The sequence below is a fragment of the Salvelinus namaycush genome, chromosome 7 (assembly GCF_016432855.1).
Source record: "Salvelinus namaycush isolate Seneca chromosome 7, SaNama_1.0, whole genome shotgun sequence".
Lineage (NCBI taxonomy): Eukaryota > Metazoa > Chordata > Actinopteri > Salmoniformes > Salmonidae > Salvelinus > Salvelinus namaycush.
In genome coordinates, this window is record NC_052313.1 from 19,706,474 (window position 1) to 19,725,876 (window position 19,403).

A 19,403-nucleotide genomic window follows, 5' to 3' on the forward strand; every position below is an offset into this window, starting at 1 on the left:
CTCAATAGCGATGGAACTTTTTACAAGTGTTTTAACGACGCATGCATTTTACAAAACAACACGTAGGGAGAACTTTCAATAAGTGAGTCGCTAGAGCATGTGTCGATACTGATAGGACCGAAAGGCAGCGCTGCTCTCGGATCAGCATTTTCCATTTAAAATCTTACCTTAATGTTAGAGCCTGATAACGGATCAGCTCCTAGAGGGAAATTAACACCTATGGTTGTAAATATTGAGGCAGCTTGTTATAATGCTTAGGCTATGCACTAAATCAATTACTTGGCACATCATTGCACACATCATTAGGCCTACACATCATGAAATTGAGACTAATTTCGGGTAGCAGCCTAGCTAAATAGAACTCAATTGAACATGAAATTGATTCCAATATGATTGAAATACAGTACCTGTCAAAAGTACCTGACACCTACTCATTCAAGGGCTTTCTTTATTTTTACTATTTTCTACATTGTAGAATATTAGTGAAGACATCAAAACTATGAAATTCCACATATGGAATCATGTAGTAACTAAAAGTGTTAAATAAATGTAAATATATTTTTATATTTTACATTCTTCAAAGTAGCCACCCTTTTCCTTGATGACAGCTTTGCACACTTTTGACATTCTCTCAACCAGCTTCATGAGGAATGCTTTCCAACAGTCTTGAAGGAGTTCCCACGTATGCTGAGCACTTGTTGGCTGCTTTTCCTTCACTCTGCGGTCCAACTCATGCGATCCAACTTATCCCAAACCATCTCAATTGGGTTGAGGTCGGGTGATTGTGGAGGCCATGTCATCTGATGCAGCACTCCATCACTTTCCTTCTTGGTCAAATAGCCTTTACACAGCCTGGAAGTCTGTTTGGGGTCATTGTCCTGTTGAAAAATAAATGATATTTCCACAAACCATATGGGAAGGTGTATCGCTGCAGAATGCTGTGGTAGCCATGCTGGTTAAGTGTGCCTTGAATTCTAAATGAATCAGACAGTGTCACCAGTAAATCCCCCCCCCCCCACACCATCAAACCTCCTCTATGCTTCATGTTGGGAACCACACGTCAACCACGTCAGCGTGGTTGGAACCAAATATCTCAAATTTGGACTCATCAGACCAAAGGACAGACTTCCACCGGTCTAAAGTCCATTGCTTGTGTTTCTTAGACCAAGCAAGTCTTTTCTTATTATTGGTGTCTTTTATTAGTGCTTTCTTTGCTTCAATTCGACCATGAAGGCCTGACCCACACAGTCTCCTCTGAACAGTTGATGTTGAGATGTGTCTGTTACTTGAGCTCTGTGAAGCATTTATTTGGGCTGCAATTTCTGAGGCTGGTAACTGTAATGAACTTAGCCAGTTTTATCATAGCGCTTGATGGTTTTTGTGACTGCACTTGAAGAAACTTTCAAAGTTCTTCAAATTTTCCGGATTGACTGACCTTCATGTCTTAAAGTAATGATGGACTGTAATTTCTCCTTGCTTATTTGATCAGTTCTTGCCATAATATGGACTTGGTCTTTTACCAAATAGAGCTATCATCTGTTTGCCACCTCTACCTTGTCACAACACAACTGATTGGCTCAAAAGCATTAAGAAGGAAAGAAATTCCACAAATTAACTTTTAACAAGGCACACCTGTTAATTGACATGCATTCCAGGTGACTGGAAGCTGGTTGAGAGAATGCCAAGATTGTGCAAAGCTGTCATCAAGGCAAAGGGTGTCTACTTTGAAGAACCTCAAATTTACAATATATTTTTTATTATTATTATAATGTTTTTGCTTACTACATGATTCCATGTGTTATTTCATAGTTTTGATGTCTTCACTATTATTCTACAATGTAGAGCCACACGGGCCCCGTGTGGCTCAGTTGGTAGAGCATGGCGCTTGCAACGCCAGGGTTGTGGGTTCGATTCCCACGGGGGGCCAGTACAAAAAAAAAGTATGAATGTATGTACTTGTAAGTCGCTCTGGATAAGAGCGTCTGCTAAATGACTTAAATGTAAATGTAGAAAATAGTAAAAATGTTTTAAAAAACTGAGTAGGTGTGTCCACACTTTTGACTGGTACTGTATATAGGCCAATGTAGACTACTCTATTTTTCTTTCAATCGCCGTTAACCCAGAACAAAAATCTTCCGTAATTTGGTCAGAAATTTGTGTACCACTTTGTCTACGTAGTCTGTCAACGAGAGATTGCACTGTTGTAGCCTCTAATGGCATTTGCATTGTGACAGTCCAAGAAAGTCTGTATTGACTTAGCTGTTGATGCTGAGCTGTTCTTTTACCGTCTCAAACCAGTGGAGCAGTGAAATTGAAAATGCATTCTGGATATGCATCACAAGAGAATTGCTGAGGTGGCCTATTTATTTATTTTTTTAAATCATATCGTTCAAAGACACAGACGACCCGCTAAGGCAGATTGTAGCTCTGGGGTGCTGGATGGAGGCCATTGGAGTTACCCAAGCTGTCACTCTGTTATTTTGGCCTGGGAAAGGGAGCTGGTTTGTGTCAGTCTTTTGGTGTTTGTGTGTTGTTTTGTGAATTGAAGGTGTGCTCCTCCGTTCCTTACTTCCAACCAATGGATTGTGTGACTGAGCATATACAGTTGAAGTCGGAAGTTTACATACACCTTAGCCAAATACATTTAAACTCAGTTTTTCACAATTCCTGACATTTAATCAGAGTAAAAATTCCCTGTCTTAGGTCAGTTAGGATCACCACTTTGTTTTAAGAATGTGAAATGTTAGAATAATAGTAGAGATTTATTCATCTTTTATTTCTTTCATCACATTCCCAGTGGGTCAGAAGTTTACATACACTCAATTAGTATTTGTTAGCATTGCCTTTTTAAATTGTTTAACTTGGGTCAAACGTTTCCGGTAGCCTTCCACAAGCTTCCCACAATAAGTTGGGTGAATTTTGTCCCATTCCTCCTGACAGAGCTGGTGTAACAGAGTCAGCTTTGTAGGCCTCCTTGCTCGCACACGCTTTTTCAGTTCTGCCCACAAATTTTCTATAGGATTGAGATCAGGGCTTTGTGATGGCCACTCCAATACCTTGACTTTGTTGTCCTTAAGCCATTTTACCACAACTTTGGAAGTATGCTTGGGGTCATTGTCCATTTGAAAGACCCATTTGCGACCAAGCTTTAACTTCCTGACTGATGTCTTGAGATGTTGCTTCAATATATCCGCATAATTGTCCTCCCTCATGATGCCATCTATTTTGTGAAGTGCACCAGTCCCTCCTGCAGCAAAGCACCCCCACAACATGATGCTGCCACCCCCCGTGCTTCACGGTTGGGATGGTGTTCTTCGGCTTGCAAGCCTCCCCCTTTTTCCTCCAAACATAACGATGGTCATCATGGCCAAACAGTTCTATTTTTGTTTCATCAGACCAGAGGACATTTCTCCAAAAAGTACACTCTTTGTCTCCATGTGCAGTTGCAAACCGTATTCTGGCTTTTTTATGGCGGTTTTGGAGCAGTGGCTTCTTCCTTGCTGAGCGGCCTTTCAGGTTATGTTGATATAGGACATGTTTTACTGTGGAAATAGAAACTTTTGTACCCGTTTCTTCCAGCATCTTCACAAGGTCCTATGCTGTTGTTCTGGGATTGATTTGCACTTTTCGCACCAAAGTACGTTCATTTCTATGAGACAGAACGCGTCTCCTTCCTGAGCGGTATGACGGCTGCGTGGTCCCATGGTGTTTATATTTGCGTACTGTTTGTACAGATGAACGTGGTACCTTCAGGCATTTGTAAATTGCTCCCAAGGATGAACCAGACTTGTGGAGGTCTACAATGTTTTTCTGAGGTCTTGGCTGATTTCTTTTGATTTTCCCATGATGTCAAGCAAAGAGGAACTGAGTTTGAAGGTAGGCCTTGAAATACATCCACAGGTACACCTCCAATTGAGTCAAATGATGTCAATTAGCCTATCAGAAGCTTCTAAAGCCATGACAACTTTTTCTGGAATTTCCCAAGCTGTTTAAAGGCACAGTCAACTTAGTGTGTAAACTTCTGAACCACTGGAATTGTGATATAGTGAAATAATCTGTCTGTAAACAATTGTTGGAAAAATTGCTTGCCATGCACAAAGTAGATGTCCTAACCGACTTGCCAAAACTATAGTTTGTTAACAAGAAATTAGTGGAGTGGTTGAAACACTTAGGTTGGAGTCACTAAAACTAGTTTATGTGAACTTCCGACTTCAACTGTGTGTGTGTGTAAGTGAGCAGCTGCCTGTGTGCCGAGTCTGTGCACGTCTCCCACCCTAAAGCCCCTGTTCAATAGAGCAGAACAGCGCTGTACGGTGTAAGCCTAGGTGTGTACGTGTGTGCTTTGGTGCGCGCACATTCTGGCTCAGAGCAGAGGTGTGCGTCTCATCAGCAGTCCCCACACACACAGTCCTGCCACAGAAGATCGTAATCACCATGGGATCTCACTGCTTTGGCTCTTTGGCTTTGACAAAGCGGAACTGTCTGAACCCAGTCTTCTCATAGGGCTTTATGGCCTATGCTCCTCAAACTCAACTCTGGACCTCAGTGAACTCAACTCTGGACCTCAGTGTCTTTTCATTGTTCCCCTCTAATCAGGGACTGATTTTAGACCTAGGACACCAGGTGGGTGCAATTTAATTAGCAGTTGGAACAGAAAAACAGCAGGCTCCAGACCTCGTAGGGTAAGAGTTGAATGCCTCTGTCTCTCTGCTATTTGCAGGTGTTACAGAATATCACGCAGGCCTACACCCTCCACTCTGTACCGGTACCCCCTGTATATAGCCTCCACATTGACTCTGTACCGGTACCCCCTGTATATAGCCTCCACATTGACTCTGTACCGGTACCCCCTGTATATAGCCTCCACATTGACTCTGTACCGGTACCCCCTGTATATAGCCTCCACATTGACTCTGTACCGGTACCCCCTGTATATAGCCTCCACATTGACTCTGTACCGGTACCCACTGTATATAGCCTCCACAGTGACTCTGTACCGGTACCCCCTGTATTTTGCCTCCACATTGACTCTGTACCGGTACCCCCTGTATATAGCCTCCACATTGACTCTGTACCGGTACCCCCTGTATATAGCCTCCACAGTGACTCTGTACCGGTACCCCCTGTATTTTGCCTCCACAGTGACTCTGTACCGGTACCCCCTGTATTTTGCCTCCACATTGACTCTGTACCGGTACCCCCTGTCTATAGCCTCAGTATTGTTATTTATTGTGTTACTTTAACTTTAGTTTATTTAGTAAATATTTTCTTAACTATTTCTTGAACTGCATTGTTGGTTAAGGGCTTGTAAGTCAGCAACTTGCCCACCTGAGTGTTCTGTATTGGGGATCACTTGTGGAAAGCTCTAAGTGCAAAGGTGCATGTCTCTTCACAATTCCATGGCTCTCGACTTCCTTTCAAGACTATAACACTGGCTCTGGCTCGCAAGCTCTTTTCAAAACTCCAGTTTGACTTTAAACCCCCTTCCCACACCCTAGCCCTTGATGTGATTTTAACGTAGGCCTACCTGGATTTAGTTGAGTCATTTTAGGTCTGGTCTCCTCCGAGCGGTTTGTGTTTTAAAAGGGCTGTCTGTACCATTTGTGTACCATTGTCTCCCTTGTACACGGTTTCATGGACTGGAACTGGAAGACACAAGGAAGATATGGTGTGGTCATGTGTTCTCGTACCCTCCTCCGCCACAGATCAGCGAGGCGTTCCAGAAGAAGGTGCAGAACAAGATCAAGGACCTGCTGCAGCAGATGGAGGAGGGCCTGAAGACGGCCGACCCCCACGACTTCTCCACCTATACGGGCTGGACAGGTCAGTGACCCAGACCACAGGTCAGTGTTGCGTAGACTGATCTTCAGTTATGATTTAGAGACCTCGATGGGATTGAAGGTGAGAGACGGTTAATCATGTCTCAAGGGTAGAAAAACTAACCTCTGACTCCTACTCAGTCATCTCTGACTCCTTGTCAGACTCCAGTCACCCAAGTCATAGACAGTTCTCTCTGAAATTGCACGGCAAGCGGTACCGGAGCGCCAAGTCTAGATCCAAAAGGCTCCTTAACAGCTTCTATCCTCAAGCCATAAGACTGCTGAACAATTAATCAAATGGCCACCTGCACTATTTACATTGACCCACCCCCACCCCCCCTTTGATTTTACACTGCTGTTAGTCGCTGTTTATTATCTATGCATAGTTACTTTACCCCTACCTACATGTACAAATTACCTCGACTAACCTATACCAATGCACATTGAGTCGGGACTGGTGCTCCCTATATATAGTCTCGGTATAGACAGATGTAGCAATGGTTTGTGACAGCTGGTGTGTATGCGTTGTTGTGACCATTTTACCTAAGCCTTAGGTCTAGGGGAAGTGATACTGGCTGGGTACTCGTTCATAGTGCTATCCCTGTGAATTTTTGTTTTGTATCTAGCCTAAGATGTATTTATTGCTCCAGTGAGTGAGATATTTTGATTAAGTGGACTGTCAGAATGCCTCTTTAGACCTACATATTTCATGGCTAACGGAACACAATTTGACGAGCCAAAGTGAACTGTAGTTGAAAGTTAAATTCTCAGCACAGAAATACCCCATGCCTTCCCTTACCCTGTTTAGCACTCCTGCTACTAAAACGTGTCCTATTATGATCGTGTTTGGAATTTGTCCACAACTATGTTCAGATAGCTACTGCATCAACCTCTAAACCGATTAGAGAAAATTAGCACCGATTTATGAAATCGGTTTAGAAAATATGCCAGTTATGAATGAGATTCATTTTCCCCGTCTATAGGTATCGCCCTTCTCTACCTGCAGTTGCACCGGGTGACCTGCGAGGCCTCCCACCTCCAGAGGGCGCTGGACTATGTGAAGAGGACCCTGAGGATCCTGAACGGTCGCAAGGTCACCTTCCTGTGTGGGGATGCAGGGCCACTGGCCGTGGCTGCTGTGGTGCACCACCGCCTCAAAAACCAGACAGAGAGTCAGGAGTGCCTCACCAAGTAGGGAACTTTTAAAAACTCTCTCTGACTGCAGTAGAAATATTGTTGTTCTTTTTAAAGCTCCTTTCTTTAATGCCTGATTTGTTGTTGGCTTTAACACCAGAACCTCCTGGCCTTTCAGCCTATAAGTACCCGCTAGAGAACGTTGCCGGGCGCACCTTTAGCATATGCATCAGATGCATATCAACCCGCAAGGTGATCAAACATAAGCACCACCACTTGATAAATAGTGCATCAACTACTATAAAGGATTAATTGCATGAAGAAATATAAATTTCCTTGCATCTGTCAATTACAAGATGTGCCCATTTCTTCATGTACAATTTGACAACTGATAAGCCTAATATTGGCACTCAGGAGATTATTGTCAATTTAATCTTGTCAAAAGGCTAACTCCTATTATGTGTGAAATTAGTTTAGGTGTAGTTTCGATGGGCCGGCTTTGCAGGCCGACGGTAAATGTCATTAGTAATGGCGTTATAGTAAATAAAACAGCCCCATAACAGCTTCTTTTTACAAAATAAAACGTCAAAGATACGATGGTATCAACCTGCAAGGCGCATGGTCAAATTATTTGCTGCTGATAAATAGGCATAACACTAACTCATCATTCCACTATTGTCTTTCTAAATTTAAATCAACCTCTTCACCCTCCTTATCCTTCAGTTAGGCCTGATTTTAAATTCAATTGTGGAGTAAGGTGCACAATTATCGCTCATTCATTCAGTGAGGAGAGAGAGAGAGAGAGAGAGAGAGAGAGGCATTAGCACCTGACTGGGTACCAACGTCCTACAGCACATTGTCTTAGCGGGTTAGGTTGGGAGTAGGTGTGAAAAAAAGCAGGTTAAAAGGCTCTCTACTTTTTTGTTTGTGATTTCAAAATTCTGACAAACGAGCAGTGTAAAATACAAACATTTCGGAAAGGTCAGGGAAGGAGCAGGACATGGCTTATATTTTTTGACAAAGTCAAAAGTCCGTGACCGTTGACCTATGGCGGTTCTAGTGTTAACTTGCTGACCTCATTCTCCCTACCTCCTCCTTCATTTTCTTCACGCTCTCCAACCTTCTCACACTGACTTTCTCTCTCCAATACTCTTTTACTGTCTTTACCTTTTTTCACAATCTTTGTTTTCTCTCCTTTTACTCTCTCTACCAGTTTCTCACTTGGTCATTTTTACTCTCCACTCTTTTTCCTCAGGTGCACTGTGTTCTTCATCAAGAACCATTCAGTTAATCCCTACACTATCCAACATGTCAATTGTCCTTAAATTCTTTTCAGTCGCAAATCTCTGCTTATCACGGACAAATGTCTCTCCCATGGTCTGGGGCTGGAGTGGTGTGTGTGTAATGTTGAGTGGCGTGAGAGGTTGTAGCTAAACCTATTGGCCCTGCCTGCCTCTAGTACTCTATCTGGTTCTGTTAGCACGCTGATGGAACTAACAGTGGAGCTCACAGCAAGGGGCTGATTTAAATGTCTGAACCTCGTTACACACACACACACACACACACTCCCTACTACTCACAAAGGCCCCAGCAAAGGCCCTCTTGCTGTCATCAAAGCAGTCTGGGCCTACATGTTTTTACATCAAATGCATTCGGAAAGTATTCAGACCCCTTGACTTTTTCCACATTTTGTTAACAGCAAAAGCAGGTTATAATTTTTTGTTTTTTATTTTCAATACATTTGCTATCACATATGCATAAGTATTCAGACCCTTTACTCTGTATTTTGTTGAAGCACCTTTGGCAGCGATTACGGCCTCGAGTCATCTAGGGTATGCGCTTGGCAAACCTGTATTTCGCTACACCTGCAATAACATCTGCTAAACACGTGTATGTAACAAATTATTTGTATTTGGGGAGTTTCTCCCAGATCCTCTAAAGCTCTGTCAGGTTGGATTGGGAGCATCACTGCACAGCTATTTTCAGGTCTCTCCAGAGATGTTATATCGGGTTCAAGTCTGGGCTTTGCTTCACTGTAGGGATGGGGCCAGGTTTCCTCCAGATGTGATGCTGGCATTCCGGACAAAGAGTTCAATCTTGGTTTCATCAGACCAGAGAATCTTATTTCTCATGGTTTGAGAGTCTTTAGGTGCCTTTTGGCAGAACTCCAAGCAGGTTGTCATGTGCCTTTTTACTAAGGAGCGGCAGGTAGCCTAGTGGTTAGAGCGTTGGGCCAGTAACCGAAAGATTGCTGGATCGAATCCCCGAGCTGACACGGTAAAAGTCTGTCATTCTGCCCCTGAGCAAGGCAGTTAACCCACTGTTCCCTGGGTGCTGAAGACGTGGATGTCGATTAAGGCAGCCCCCCCGCACCTCTCTGATTCAGAGGGGTTGGGTTAAATGCGGAAGACACATTTCAGTTGAAGGCATTGTTGGCCACTCAATCATAAAGGCCTGATTGGTGGAGTCTGCAGAGATGGTTGTCCTTCTGGAAGGTTCTCCCATCTCCACAGATTAACTCTGGAGCTCTGTCAGAGTGACCATCGGGTTCTTGGTCACCTTCCTGACCAAGGCCCTTCTCCCCCGATTGCTCAGTTTGGCTGGGCGGGCAGCTCTAGGAAGAGTCTTGGTGGTACCAAACTTCTTCCATTTAAGAATGATGGAGGCCACTGTGTTCTTGGGGACCTTCAATGCTGCAGAAAATGTTTGGTGCCTTTCCCCGGATCTGTGCCTCGACACAATCCTGTGCCGGAACTGTACGGACAATTCTTTCGACCTCATGGCTTGGTTTTTGCTCTGACCTACACTGTCAACTGTGGGACCTTATATAGACAGGTGTGTGCCTTTCCAAATCATGTCCAATCAATTGAATTTACCACAGGTGGACTCCAAGTTGTAGAAACATCTCAAGGGTGATCAATGGAAACAGGATGCATTTGAGCTCAATTTTGAGTCTCATAGCAAAGGGTCTGAAAACGTATGCGAATAAGGTATTTCTGTTTAAAAAAAATTATACATTTGCAAAAATGTCTAAACCTGTTTTCGCTTTGTCATTATAGGCTACTGTGTGTAGATTGCATTCGGAATACTTTCCGAATTCACTGTACATGGGATCCAATTTAATATAATTAGGGACTGTGACTCAATCCAGCTCTCTGTTTTGGCCGTCTTTCAAATGTGTTTAATTTTCTTTTGTGCATTTATTACAGAAATAGTTCTGTTAGTACATGTTTTTCCTGAGTATTGTGTGTGTGTGTGATTGCCTGTGTGTGCCTGTCTAACTCTGTGTTAATATGCGTCTCCCCTCCCCCAGGTTGCTCCAGCTGCAGCGTGGAGTGGTGTCTGCGGACTCTGAGATGCCGGATGAGCTGCTGTACGGACGGGCCGGCTACCTGTACGCCCTGCTCTATGTCAACAAGGAGATAGGACCAGACACTGTGGATGAGACCACCATCGCCAGGGTTAGAGCAACAAGCACGCCCGCCCGCACGTACAGTACACACAGCGGACAGGACCACCATGTCAATTATAGTGCAACAACACACATCATCTCTAACACTGCGTAAACATTCTGGTTAGCAACCGGGGGAAAAAACTACAAAGTCAAATCCTAATTTACTAATTTGCAAAGCACAGAGGGGACAGTATCTAACATACTCTCTGGCTGCTGTCCAGTACTCGTGTGGTGTATGTGTATATTCACACGTGTGTGTGTGTGCGTGCGTACTGTGTAGCGTAGGAATGGATATTCTCCAACCCCAGTCCGTCCCCCTGTCTTTCTGGTAGACAGATGGTTATTGGAGCAGCGATGGAACACCTTCCCTGTAGAGCTGTATTTCACACAGAGGTGTAACGGAGAAAAATGTCCCCAGTCACAAAAATATGCACAGTCAAGCATAGTTGAACTATTCTCTTCCCTCTGGAGGAAAACCTTACAGTGGTTACAGCTGGGACTTTTCCACTACGTCTATACTACTGTACTCGGAAACTTTGGCCCCATTTAATCCCATTGGCCTAAATGTACCGTTTGCCTTTCGAGGATCAAATCACCTCTTTTATCTGAACCTTAATTGCTAATCCTTAGAAGTTCCGTTCCTCTAGGGCTCCAATGCCTCTGTCTTCCACTACATTAACAGCTCATTAGGAAAGATCTGTATGCTGCTCTCTCTCTCTCTCTCTCTCTCTCTCTCTCTCTCTCTCTCTCTGTCTCTCTCTCTGTCTTTTCCCCTTTTCATCTCTATTGATCTGTCTCTCTCTCTGTCTCTCTCTCTGTCTCTCTCTCTGTCTCTCTCTCTCTGTCTGTCTGTCTCTCTCTCTCTCTCTCTCTCTCTCTCTCTCTCTCTCTCTGTCTCTCTGTCTCTGTCTTTTCCCTTTTTCATCTCTATCGATCTCTCACTCTCACTGTGCAGGTTCCAGTGCAGGCTAGAGGGTAGGCATCAGCCCCCTTCATGCTCCATCAGGATAGGGAGTGAAGGTTCATGCGAGGGCCAGGCCCGTAGGGTTTAGGGTAGGCCTGGATGGATGGATCACCTGAGCTTGTGCCCACTGCCTGCGTCACCCTCCCATCAATTCACCAGTTACTGTCTGACTGTGCCCACGTCATTCCCCTATATCAATTCACTGGTTAGTGTGTGACCTCTAGAGATGACCCTATTTAGTCGATAGGCAGTTGGTCGACCAAGATTTCTTTAGTCAAGCAGTGTACTTATTGTACAAGACACCTGTCTGATTGGTGCCTGTCTGAGTGCACTAATCCATTGCGGAGGCTGTGGAGATGGCACAGTCCGTCACTAAGGCGTGTGCTACTGAAATTGTATATGATTAAATTATGTAAGAGCTATGGTGCAAAAATAAAATTATATGATTTCATAACAAATGCACTTTCTCCCCCGTTGGATAGTGGTTGAAGTGCGCTGTTGAACTGGCGTCTTTTCCTAGACCATGTTTCTATGTGCATAATAGCAACGTTAACCAGCATGTTGGTGTTGAGAACAATGCGGCGGAGGCAGCAGCAGCATTAGGAGACGAGAAAACAGCCCTTGCCTTATTGTCTAAGAAAAGTGAGGAGAGAGGAAATCTCAACTTGGATCTATAATCAATAGCCTAACTGTTAAATGTGCCTGGCTTTATAAATCATCGATATACAGAACCAGTCAAAAGTTTGGACACACCAACTCATTCAAGGGTTTTTCTTAATTTTTTACTATTTTCCGCGTTGTAGAATAATAGTGAAGACATCAAAACTATGAAATAACACATATTGAATCATGTAGTAACCAAAACCATTCTCTCAACCAGCTTCATGAGGTAGTCACCTGGAATGCATTTCAATTAACAGGTGTGCCTTGTTAAAAGTTGATTTGTAGAATTTCTTTCCTTAATGCGTTTGAGTCAATCAGTTGTGTGGTGACAAGGTAGGTAGGGGTGGTATACAGAAGATGGCCTTATTTGTTAAAAGATCAAGTCCATGTTATGGCAAGAACAGCTCAAATAAGCAAAGAGAAATGACAGTTCATCATTACTTTAAGACATGAAGGTCAGTCAATCCGGAAACTTTCAAGAACTTTTAAAGTTTCTATAAGTGCAGTCGCAAAAACCATCAAGCTCTATGATGTGACTGGCTCTCATGAGGACCGCCACAGGAAAGGAAGACCCAGAGTTACCTTTGCTGCAGAGGATAAGTTCATTAGAGTTACCAGCCTCAGAAATTGGCAAATAACTGCACCTCAGATTGCACCTCACAGAGTTCAAGTAACAGACACATCTCAACATCAACTGTTCAGAGAAGAATGCGTGAATCAGGCCTTCATGGTCGAAGTGCTGCAAAGAACCACTACTAAAGGACACCGATAAGAAGAGACTTGCTTGGAAACACGAGCAGTGGGCATTAGACCGATGGAAATCTGTCCTTTGGTCTGATGAGTCCAAATGTGAGATTTTTGGTTCCAACCGCTGTGTCTTTGTGAAACGCAGAGTAGGTGAACGGATCTTCGCATGTGTGGTTCCCACTGTGAAACATGGAGGAGGTGGTGTGGGGGTGCTTTGCTGGTGACGCTGTCAGTAATTTTATTTAGAATTCAAGGCAAACTTAACCAGCATGGCTACCACAGCGTTCTGCAGCGACACGCCATCCCATCTGCTTTGTGCTTAGTGGGACTATCATTTGTTTTTCAACAGGACAGTGATCCAAAACACACCTCCAGGCTGTGTAAGGGCTATTTGACCAAGAAGGAGAGTGATGGAGTAATGCATCAGATGACCTGGCCTCCACAATCACCTGACCTCAACCCAATTGAGATGGTTTGGGGTAAGTTGGACTGCAGAGTGAAGGAAAGCAGCCAACAAGTGCTCAGCATATGTGGGAACTCCCTCAAAACGGTTGGAAAAGCATTCCAGGCTCATGAAGCTGGTTGAGAGAATGCAAAGCTGTCATCAAGGCAAAGGGTGGCTACTTTGAAGACTAACATTTTATTTTGATTTGTTTAAAACTTTTTTTTGGTTACTACATGATTCCATATGTGTTATTTCATAGTTTTTCACAATTTTTTCACTATTCTACAATGTATCATATAGTAAAAATTTAAGAAAAACCCTTGAATGAGTAGGCGTCCAAACTTTTGACTGGTGCTGTATATCAACAGAAATAAGACAGATCCTGCTTCTGTTGCCTGTTGGAGTGTTTGTTTTAATAGCCTACTGTGTGCACCAAGCCTCGTGCAACCAAAACATGAGAAACAATTTCACATTCGTCTGTTTTTAATCTTTGCTATGCTGTAATAAAGGCTTTACACTTTGTTGTTGTTGTTAGAACAGCCTCAGGTATGTTTTTATTACTGATATAGTGTTTACACTTTCAAATGGTCCCAAAAGTTAAATTTCTCATTATTGTTATAATTATTATGATCATCATTCTAATAATAAGTAATGTCATTATCATTAGTAGGCTTAGAATAGCAGCGTTGTATAACCACCATCGAGCTGTACGCTCGACCGCATCCAGTTTAGTCTTAATACCTCGTCTTACTTCGACCTAGATTTCAATACTTATATAGGCTACTGTATCAATCAGTCATTCATTTGTTCATGTCATCACACAGCATACAAGTCATTCATGATTGGAAATGCAATCAAGCATATTCGTTTTTAAATTAACAAAGGGACCCTTGAATAGTTTGTCTAAACAAAAAATAAACCTTTCCATTTCTTGAAATTGCATTCAGGAATGAATGCGACTGTTTTTAGTCTTTGCATTAATAAAGGCTTTGCAAAAAAAAAAAATATATATAGAATTGCAACAGACTCTGGTACGCTTATAATTGATTTAGTGTTGTGTACATTGTTCCGAACGTTCAGAAAAATGATATCGTAATCTAACAGCACCTGTTTGGTACACATAATATGCATGCAGTGCTTGCTCCTTACCTTCTTTTTCTTGATCTCCAGTATTTTCCGAAACTAGTCCAATTTATTCCACACATCTGACATTCCCTTTACCTCCTGAGCAAACAGTAAACATTCCCCCATTTCGAGTTTATATGTCACGTCCTCTGCATCCATTTTGCTGTCTCGTGTTTGTAGTTTGCTATAACCAATTTATTGATGTGATTACTATGCTATAGGTCAGGCACTATTGGTTACATGCATGCAATGCATACATTTGTCACATAAAGAGAGCAAAGGTTAAGGGAATAAGGAATGTTTTCCCTAAACAAATGAGGGATTTTGGTAACATAACTTTTCAGTCAGAAATGGCTGTAATTATGTTACAGCTTCAGCAACACGGACAGCGCGATAAACACCGCTGATGTTCTGCGGTTGTAGCTGCAGCAGGAGACAGCCCTAGTGTCCACGTACTGTATATCAATTCACCAGTTAGTGCACTGTAACCCACAGAGAGATTTCAGAACCTCCACCCTTGTGCATGAGCTGAAGCAGGTATATCTATTTTTTGTTCTACCGTTGCTTATTGCACAGTTTTGCACATGTTATGTGGATTTCTTGCACTTGCATGCACACAGTCACACTCATCCCATCCCTGTCCTTTGTCATACTGTTGGTTTCCTTGCATCCTCCAAATGATGGATTTCCTCCAGCCCTATAAATACAGTATAGTAGCTGAATCCCCACTGCAGAACACAACTGGGAGAGTGAAGTTATTCACTACCGCACCTGTCATCTCCAGCATACCAACTAAGCAATGCTACAGTACACCGTTGACAAATGGCCTGCACATTTCTGGGGCCCCGATCGGACAGGTATATTATTAGGACAAATATAGGAATAAAGTTGTCACGAATTTAGTTTTAATATTTGTATTGCAGGCACAGCCCTGCAATTTGTCACAGCATCATGGGGTTAGATGAGGTGCCTGTCAAGGAGAATGTGTGTTTTATACAGAGACACGCAACCTTCATGGGTTACAAAACTGTGACTTTGATAGCTGTTCTTCTGGAGGGTTAATACTACTTGTTTCACTTTACATTTTTTAATTTAATTTTTTTTATATTCAGTTTATGGTGCTTTGTGTAAATGAACTGAAACAGAACCAGCAGATCATTATGAGATGGGTTTTCTTCTGCAGTATGAAAGGGCAAATATACAATCTGCTGACTGGCTGTTCTCGACGTGTCTCCAGTTCCCTCTTGTTGTTTTCTCTCTCTCCTTTTCTTGTGTTTGAACATTCCTTCATTTCATTCTGCAGTTGACAGCTTTGTGGCGAGGGAGTCTGAGCTTACAGGGAAAGAGAGCAGCGTTTGTGTTTTTCAAATGTTTGTTTTATTTTGCACTTTGCACATAGCCATACACCTACTCTTGTGACATCTATTTTGGAAAAACATCAGAATGAGGGGAAAAGGTGGAAAAGTTCCTTTGCTTCCAAGGCGCCACCCCGTCTTAGAAAGAAGACACACACTTGATAATGTTCATGAGTCACACACACGTCCATGCACGCACGCACACCTGCCACCCCCTCTCTATCTCTATTCTATCTCTATTGTTCTGGTCTGTTTTTTGCCTTCACTTTTTGCCTCTAGCCAAACGAGAGCTTACTTAACTAATCCCATTTTGCCATAGCTGTACAGCAACACGAGATGAACACACAGACAGACACAGCTCCTATCTCAGACCACATAGACTAGAGCAGTGTGTCAATCTAGTCACAACAATTCTTCCCTTTGACGTCTTTCCGAACAGCTGTGGGCGTTTGTTTGATGTGCTAGGCTGTGATTTAATTAGTTCTATAAACAAATTAATTCACACTAAATTACATAGCCTTCCCTGTGGGTGAAACAATTTGATGGCTTATGAATGAGGCCCTGTGAATTAATGTGTTGTGTGTGTGTGTGTTTTAGAGGCGAGGGATTTGGAGAGGAGTTACAATGGTGTGAATGAGAGGAGTTGTGAATGGATGGAGATTGGATGAGGGACTTTAAGGTTGGTATTGAATGGAGGTTGGTTGAGCCAAAAACATTTTTTACCTTTATTTATACAGGTTTTTCTCGTTGAGATAACATCTATTTTTCAAGAGAGACCTGGTCCAGTAGCAGCAGGGGGAACAAAGTTTCAGACAAAACAAGTTACATACACCAACACAACACTAATCAAAACTATAGACACACATACAACAATTACATTAAAACAAAACACAAATGTCACAACAAAAATAAAGCTGTCCTAAAGACAATTACACTCTTCTATGATTTTTACACCAATCAAGTGTTTAAACTCCACCAACGTGACTAGATCATTATAGTTTTAAATATTTTGGAGAGAATTCCAGGACCACGGAGCTGAGTAACTAAAACTATTTCTACCGTGACCTGTTCTAGTTCTTGGTACTGTTAAAAGCAAATGAGAATGGGACCGTAGTTGATATTTATTTACCGACCTGAGTTTTTAACTTCTTATGGCTGCAGCCCGACACCGGTACACTTATGACAACATCCAGCTCAAGTGCAGGGCGCGAAATTCAAAAGATATTTTTTTTTAAATATTTAACTTTCACACATTAACAAGTCCAAGACACCAGATGAAAGGTACACATCTTGTGAATCAAGCCAACATGTCCGATTTTTAAAATGTTTTACAGGGAAGACACAATATGTAAATCTATTAGCTAACCACGTTAGCAAAAGATACCACTTTTTTTACTCCACCAGTTTTTTACTCCATCAGTAGCTATCACAAATTCGACCAAATAAAGATATAAATAGCCACTAACCAAGAAACAACTTCATCAGATGACAGTCTGATAACATATTTATTGTATAGCATATGTTTTGTTCGAGAAATTTGCATATTTCAGGTATAAATCATAGTTTACCATTGCAGCCACCATCAGAAATTGCACCGAAAGCAGCCATAATATTTACAGACACCAACGTCAAATAGCTAATTACTCATCATAAAACATTTCTGAAAAATACATAGTGTACAGCAATTGAAAGACAGGCATCTTGTGATTCCAGACAATATTTCCGATTTATTAAATGTTTTACAGCGAAAACAAAATGTAGCGCTATATTAGCGTAGCCACAATAGCCAGAAACACTTGGGCGCCCACGACCAGTTCACATGCACGACAGATATTAGAAATAGCATCATAAAATGTTTCTTACTTTTGGTGATCTTCCGTCAGAATGTTGGACAAGGTGTCCTTTGTCCAGAACAGTCGTTGTTTTGATCTGGAACGGCAAATATCCCTCTTCATTTAGCATGGGCACTTGCCAAGTGGCACGGATCACTCCAACGTCAACAAAGTCAGAGAACGGAACACGGCAAAACTCCCGAAAAAATTTCAATAATCTGATTAAACTATATTGAAAAAACATACGTTACGATGATATGGTCACATGTATCAAATAAAATCCGAGCCGGAGATAGTTGTCGTCCATAACGGCAGCAAAACAGAAGGCAATCCCACTGTCCAAGTCGCGCGCTTCAGAGTACCTGAAATGACGGTCACGTCATACAAAGAGCTTGTATTCCAATTCAGATGAAGATAAACACAAAATTTCTTCTCTCACAGCCTCTTGACACCCAGAGGAAGGCGTATGAAGTGTACGTAGACTCTTACGTATCATGACCATGTATAGGCAGGAAGTTGAACAGAGCATATATTTCTGTCATTCCACTTCCTGGTCAGGAAAAGTGCTGCAGAATGAGTTCTGTTTCACTCAGAGAAATAATTCAAACGGTTTTAGAAACTAGAGAGTGTTTTCTATCCAATAGTAATAATAATATGCATATTGTACGAGCAAGAATTGAGTACGAGGCCGTTTGAAATGGGCACTATTTAACTGGCTACTCAATACTGCCCCTTGCAGCCATAACAGGTTAAAAAAGAACAGAGAAAGTGGTATTTTACCCAAATAGGGCCTTATAAATCAGTGTATACCGGTGTTTAAGCCTACGCAAGGTCAATGACGACCAGCCAACGGCGCTGTAGAGTCAGGAAGTTAAAGCTTGGTCGCAAATGGGTCTTCCAATTGGACAATGACCCCAAGCATACTTCCAAAGTTGTGGCAAAATGGCTTAAGGACAACAAAGTCAAGGTATTGGAGTGGCCATCACAAAGCCCTGACCTCAATCCTATAGAAAATGTGTGGCAGAACTGAAAAAGTGTGTGCGAGCAAGGAGGCCTACAAAACTGACTCAGTTACACCAGCTCTGTCAGGAGGAATGGGCCAAAATTCACCCAACTTATTGTGGGAAGCTTGTGGAAGGCTACCTGAAACGTTTGACCCAAGTTAAACAATTTAAAGGCAATGCTACCAAATACTAATTTGGTAGCATTCTGACCCACTGGGAACGTGATGAAAGAAATAAAAGCTGAAATAAATCATTCTCTCTACTATTATTCTGACATTGTACATTCTTAAAACAGTGGTGATCCTAACTGACCTAAGACAGGGAATTTTTCCTAGAATTAAATGTCAGGAATTGTGAAAAACTGAGTTTTAAATGTATTTGGCTAAGGTGTATGCAAACTTCCGACTTCAACTGTGTGTGTGTGTATATATATATATATATACACACACATCACTAAAATCTTAAACCGCCAGTAATGTACATCGTACCAGCTTATTCCTGGCCTCCAGAGAAAAGCTGGCATTGAATGGTTGAGACTGTAAGGTTTGTATTTATGAAGAATCCCCATTAGCTGCTCCCAAGGCAGCAGCTACGATTCCTGGGGTCCAGCAACATTAAGACAGTTATATACAGTTTAAAATATGACATTACATTTCATAACACTTTGCACAACACATTAAGATTGGTATTGAATGGAGGTTGGTTGGGAGACTATGGATGGTAATGAATTGGGGTTGCTTGGGAGACTATGGATGGTAATGAATGGAGGTTGCTTGGGAGACTATGGTTGACAGTAATGCCATGATTGTGGATCTAGGAACCTTTGATTGCACAGCACTCGTCTCTGGTCGTTCTTGCGAC

The 19,403-nt window shown here is 42.3% G+C and overlaps 1 protein-coding gene across 1 annotated transcript in view; it reads left to right on the forward strand.

Moving 5' to 3' along the window:
- The window catches only part of lancl2 (LanC lantibiotic synthetase component C-like 2 (bacterial)), a 57,364-nt gene that overhangs the window by 17,852 nt on the left and 20,109 nt on the right, over positions 1-19,403 (forward strand). Inside the window, exons 2-4 of the mRNA XM_038997696.1 lie at positions 5,706-5,823; positions 6,803-7,010; positions 10,267-10,414. Coding sequence (XP_038853624.1) covers positions 5,706-5,823; positions 6,803-7,010; positions 10,267-10,414 — 474 coding nt within the window. The remainder of the gene's footprint in view (positions 1-5,705; positions 5,824-6,802; positions 7,011-10,266; positions 10,415-19,403) is intronic.